The 6000-nt window shown below is 52.9% G+C and overlaps 1 protein-coding gene across 11 annotated transcripts in view; it reads right to left on the bottom strand.

Annotated features, from left to right (window-relative positions):
• Window positions 1–310: 310 nt before the first annotated feature.
• SYNGAP1 (synaptic Ras GTPase activating protein 1) overlaps window positions 311–6000 on the bottom strand; it is a 31410-nt gene continuing 25720 nt past the window's right edge. For 6 of the 11 annotated variants that reach the window (XM_037052759.1, XM_037052760.1, XM_037052761.1 and 3 more), the window contains 2 exons: window positions 5858–5948; window positions 311–2201 (listed from right to left, as the gene is read on the bottom strand). In XM_037052759.1, coding sequence (XP_036908654.1) covers window positions 2055–2201; window positions 5858–5948 — 238 coding nt within the window. In that variant the 3' untranslated portion in view covers window positions 311–2054. Of the gene's footprint in view, window positions 2202–2839; window positions 5044–5857; window positions 5962–6000 lie in introns of all 11 variants that reach the window. The other 5 variants (XR_005067428.1, XR_005067429.1, XR_005067426.1 and 2 more) reach the window with 4 other exon arrangements.

The raw sequence follows: 6000 nt of genomic DNA, 5'->3' as shown, positions 1-6000 counted from the left end.
GGCCAGTGCAAAAACCCTGCTGAAAAACAGCAGGTCCAAAACGAAGTCACTTGTGCCAAGTCCAAGTCTGCATACTACTACTTAATATTTAATCTAATTGCAGTTTCACTTTCTCATCACAATGTAATCTCTAACCAGTCAGCCTGGATTACCTCAAGTACTAGTGAGGTAAACTTGTCTGATCCCTTCCATGCCCTTTAGGAGGGCAGCCTTGCCTAAAACAATGCTTTCTTTGCTCGTAAACCTCGTTTCAAAAAGCAGGTATTATCACCCAGCTGCCGGTCCCAGCTTAGGAAAGTCAGCATAACGATAAAAGAACAATCTCCGTTTATTAAACATGATTTTTCTGTTTCACCACACACTCCAGAAAAAAAGGAAATGGGGCTGGGAGTGGAGAAAAAGAGACAGTGGTGGGGGTAAAGAAGGCTGGGAGTGGGGTTGGGTAGGGAAGGAGAACCAGAGAAAAATAAAAGGAGTAGGAAGAGCATCTCCCTGCCCTTAGGGTGGTGGGTGGGGAGGGTAGCATGGGGGAGGGGCCCAGGAAGCTCTGTACACAGGGGTTGCCCCCAGCCCCCACACACACACCCCAGATATGTACAGTACAAACCCCAATAATTACAACAGCCAAATAAGAGAGGAAAGGGGTCCCAGGTAGGGTCTGAGGTTGGGGAAGCAAGGAAAGGGCACAGGGATAAAATTTCACATATTTACAACTTTTATATAAGTATAAATTTGGCCCCAGCTGGGTGTATGTAGTTAGGAGACTGAAGGGGTAGTGTCCATACAAAACAAAGAAGGATGAAGTCTGCGAAGTCTGAAACGCATGAAGGAATGAGGGGGCAAGGCTGGGTAGGGGGCAGCAGTCAAGGAAGAGGGGGTGTCAAGGAGGGGATTTTCCTCTCCCTGGACCTACCCACCCCAAACCCCATCCATCCTACCTCCCCTATCCCGCCAGAGAGCTATGTACAGAGAAACACCGAAAAATTGTGGAGCTGGCGGGAAGGAGAGAGGTGGAGGGAGATTGGGAGTGGGGAGGATGAGAGGGTAGCCCAGCCCTGTCCTACCTCCCCCAGGGGAAAGTCATGGAAAGGGGCCCCCAGCACCCCTCTTCCACACAGGTCCCCCATCCTGGGGGAGAGGGACATGGCTTTTCCTAGAGTAAGTTCCCCCCTCCCCCTGGGAGTAGAGGCCAAAAGAGAGAGGGGAGGGGCACAGGGGGACAGTGTGTGTCATGGTAGGGCAGATCAGCTATTCTGTCCTCCCCAACATACACACCCTCCTTAAACCCTAACCCCTCACCCTAACCTCAATTCCACCCCACCCAACACACTGGGGGAGGGGGGGGCATGAGCCCCCTCACCCCGCTCTGGGACCAGCCAAGAGCAGATCAGGTGTGGGAGGAAAGGGAGACAGCTCCCATTTCCCCCCTTGCCGCCCCCACCCTGCCCCGGTGGCCCCACCACCCCATCTGGGTTCTGGGTGGGGAGGGAATAAATTTAAGAGTGGTAGGAGAAGGAGTTTGTGCGTGCTGAGCCCCCCCAGACGCTCCTGAGAAATCAAGGGGTAATAGGGTCCCCTCACCTGGGGTCCCCTCCCCATAACAAGGGGGGCAGGGGAGGCCAAAATGGGGTAGTGGAGGGAAATTAGATTGTCAGCTCTGGTTACTGCTAAAAAATCACCCTGAAGTTGAAAGTTTGGAGGTGCTACACCCCCAGGGTGGGTGTGAGGGTCTGTCCCCCAGTGCTCAGGGGAACAATGAGGCAGAGGATGGGGATAGCACCCCGGAGTGAAGGGGTCAGTATGGGGTAGGTGGTGTCCTGGGGCAAGGGTCCCTGGGGGTCACAGGGGGAAGCACCCCAACAGAAAGGAAAGAAGAGCAGCTAAGGTTTCCCGCTTTCCCTCCTGGAAATGGTGCAGTGGGGTGGGGGACTGGTGCCCCCTAAGGAGGCATTCAGGGAGGCAATCCCGCTGTCCTTCAGCATCTTCCAGTCCTGGTGGTTGGCGCTGTTCCAGGGTGGGGTGCATGGGCAGGGAGGTTTGTGGTGCTGGGTGGGCTAGTGGTCCGCGGTGTTTCGGAACTCGCCGTTCTCGGTGATCTGCAGCCTGGGTGGGGGGGGTGGGGCTGGGGGGGCCAGGCCGTTCCAAGGTGGGGCCAGCGTCACACGCGGGTTTGTTGGACCCAAGGGGGGAAGCTGCCTCTCCTGCAAGACACCAAAGAGGAGAGCGCGGACTTATTGAGACGCTTCGCAGGGGCCTGGATGCCAGTCCCCTAGCAATGGGGCCTCCCCCATAGCCAGCCCACTTCATAAGCCATATCCCATCCCCTTCCCCCAGGACAACCCCTCCCCCACCTCCTATTTTGTTTCTCACCTTCAGTAGAAGTTACATCTTCTGGGATCAGGGAGAAGAGAATCTTACCCTAGATTCCTAACAGGGGCCCTTCAACCCAGGGAGTCACACCAGGACACCAGTTCAAAAGAAGCAAGTTCCTACCTCCCCCCACCCCCCAACCTAACCCTTGTATCTTCCCCTGCCCAGCCCACCCCGGATTCCAGGTAGGAACTTTGTGTTAAGGGAACAGGGAAGGCAGTACAGCAAAACCTCATTAATCCAAACACCCGTGGATTTGGAATTTTTTCATAATTTGAATAAAAACTGGGCTTGAGTTTTCCTTTATGTATGAAGAAAGGGTGTGCTAAGCAAATGAATAGTGAAAAAGTATCTGCAGGAGGAACATTTAACCTATACCAGAAAACAACTTTTCAACACTATCTATTCATTAACACATGCTCCCTAACGGCCTTGAGTGGAAAAGCCTTATTCATTGAAGTTTACTTACTGTATATATTTTGAAGACATGCATTTCATTAAATAGACACTGTCATTCAGTTTTGTCACTTATTCAGAGTGGCCATCTTCTCAAATATAACATTCCAAATTAGAGAGGTTTAACTGTACTGGGGGGAAAGGAAGGGGATTCAGGGAAGTGATGTGGGAGGGATGCCTCTCTCTCTCACGCTAACCAGAACGACCAGGAGCTTCTGCGGGGACACAGCATGCCCTAGTCTCCGCACCCACAGGAAGCAGAAACGCTTCATTCCTTTCCAATCCCACATTCCTTTCAATCCCTCCCTGGGCTCCCACTCAAAAGGTGAGGCGCACCAGACCCTACTCCCATCCGTGGTCCTATTTTATCTCTTCCTACCACTCCTGGACCCACTCCTAGACCCACTCCTGGCTGCTGCCCTCAGCTCTGGCTTCTGTTCCTCTGCTGGGAGAGAAGAGAGCCATCTGCACCATACTTCCGTTTGCTGCTCACTTGCCTTAAAATACAGGCAAAAATTATTTTTTAAAATAATGGCTAAGTTGTACAGGCACCAATACCTAAAAGTGGCTTAGCAAAAGTTTCCAAATTATTTCCTGGGTGACAGGGCATTTAGGGCTGGCAACCCAGTTATGTCTGACCTTATCTCCAGAGAATACAGGTCACTCCAAGTAGAAGCTCCCAAATCAGCTCTTTCTTCCAAGTCAAAGAGCTCCCGCCCAGAAGGTCACTAAAATCCCAGCCATAAGCAAGCTGCCTGCCTTCTTAGCTTACAGAGCATCTCACACACTTTGCACAAGTCAGCAAGAGAGGGAATGAAGGATGGTAGGAGATCCCGAGTATGGCTGGAGCGCAGGGGAGGAAGGAAACCTTAGATTCCCTTCCTCTGCTTGTCTGCTGGCGACAGCACACAGGCAGGCCCCTACACCCCCATGGACCCAAATTTAGAAAGTAGATAAATTAGGGTGCCATTATTCATTTTACAAAAGAATTCACTGCAGGAGTCTTTTAAATGGTGAGGTCCCCTGGTGCCTTTCAGCATCTGTTTACAGATCACTAACTACTCTGACAGAGAGGCTGGGCAGGCAGAGTGTTAAATTACAGTGTGAGGAGCCACTGCCCGCTGCAGATCAATCCCATAGAAAATAAAACATCTCAGAAATGATGTCAGGAGCCGGCAGGTTCCCATTTATTAGTATTTTAGGTAGGGTTGTGTCTGGCAAGGCCACTGGGTGGTGGGAGAAGGGGAGAGAGTGGTATTAGCAATCCTGGGATGTGAGCTCTGACAGGAAGACAGGTTATTTAACATGCTGTTCTCAGGATCACTGCCTGGAAATCAACATGCCCATGGAGCCCACGATCTTATCTAGGAAGTCCATCTTACCCCACTTCCAGACATCACCCCACACAGGCCAGTCCGCATTCTAACATCTGTCATGGCTCCTTTCTTCCTCCTCCTCCTTCCACTCACCCTACCTACTGTTCTGCCATCTGAAGTGCATTCCTTTCAGGCCCCCCAAAGCCTCCTTGAGTTAAACTAGCTTCTCTAATTCCCACCTAATGGGGCCGAATAGGAGCCCCAGATGCCTTCTACCTCACAGATGTAAGGAGGAAAAGAGAGAGAAAGAAGCAAGTGAGAGGTAGAAGGAAGCAGGGATAGAGAACAAAGGTTAGGGAAGGGAGAGGAAACCCCAACCTACCTGCTGTAGTCAGAACAGCCCCTCTAGCCCGGGTCCCCCAATCCATCATCACTGCCACCCCTTAACAAACCCCACCCCCAACCCTCCAACCCCCAAGGACGCTCTGGTGAAATGGGGGGTGACAGACATACACTGGAGAGGAAAAGGAAGAGGATTAAGAGTGAGGAGGAGGCTGGGGGTAGGTTTTGTAGGAAAGGGCACGTGATCTGAGAATGTGCTGGCCTGTCCAGGTATCACTGGCATCGGTAAGGTATCACCGAACTGCCTGGGAGGCGGCAGAAAGTACTCCCTCTGGCCAGTGCCTCCAGAGATGGGTCTACGGGCGAGGTATCAGGAGTGCAGGACCTGTGGAGGTTCTCAGGTGTGGAGGGCAGCAGTGAGGAGGGAGAGGATGTAGAGACTGTAGAGAGTTGGAGGGGAAATGGGCTTCACGACCAACCTGCAGTGGTCCGGAGTCACCTCCCCCTGTGTCCTCCACCCGTGGTCAAAGCAGAACCAGGAGAATTACCTGATGAGGAGCTGCAGGGATAGAGAGTGGGGTCATGGGGTCAGGAACCTTGGAGGTGGAGGGGAAGCCTGGCCTTCAGAGCAGGAGGAGCATGGGTGGGAGAGTGAGCAGAATTTGGGGACAGCAAGGGTGCAGGAGAAAGGTTCTAAAAGCTGGCCAGTGAGAGAGAGAGAGAGAGAGAGAGGGCAGCAGAGAAGAGCTAATTAGGTGTGAGGACCAGAGGAGGAAGTAAGCCAAAGAAGGTTGGGCTTAAAGCACTGAGGGAAGGGGAAGCTTACAGGGTGGGAGCGATGGAGAGCTGAAGAGTCAGGAAGACTGTGTGAGGGCGGCCTAGGAGTCAGGAAAATTGGAGGGCAAAGAGGACCATCCAGAGCCTTGGGGGAACTAGAATTCAAACTGCCTTATGCACTATTCTAGTGAAATGCAGCTTCTAGCCCTCCTGGCCCAAGAAGAACTCAGAGGAAGCTGAACTCCCTGACTGAACAGGAGCAGGCACTGAAGAGGCAAGGATTCCAGAAACTGGGTGTAGTGTGGGAGTGGAGTCAGGTTCTGGTAGGTCCTGAGACGCAGACAGATGTGGGAAAGATAGGGTGGGAAGGCACAGGGGTGGGGCTGACACTGCCAAGAGTGACAAAGGCACAGACGATGGGATGCAGATGGGGTCACTAAGAGGCGAGGCTGCTGAGAGCAGCCAGTGGACAAACGGAGGACAATGGGAGAGACAGACAGCAATGGGGCTGGGATGCTGGTGCAGTGAGTGCACAAAGGACCGTGGGATGGATGGGGATGGGACACAGAGAAGATAAATGACATTGTAATTTCCACCTGAGCGTCGAGCAGCCTCTTCTTGGGTTCGGGTAGTGGCTCAGCCATGGTGGGGTGGTCCCGGCGCAGCTCCTCCTCCACCAGCATCAGCCTGAAGGGACGGGCTTCAGTGGGGTTAGTGGCGGGCACTAACCTGCCCACAG

Source organism: Sturnira hondurensis, unplaced genomic scaffold (assembly GCF_014824575.4).
Source record: "Sturnira hondurensis isolate 20B ecotype Veracruz unplaced genomic scaffold, ASM1482457v3 Scaffold0007578, whole genome shotgun sequence".
Lineage (NCBI taxonomy): Eukaryota > Metazoa > Chordata > Mammalia > Chiroptera > Phyllostomidae > Sturnira > Sturnira hondurensis.
Note: the sequence above shows the minus strand (reverse complement) of the source record. Positions and strands in the feature narration are given on the sequence as shown.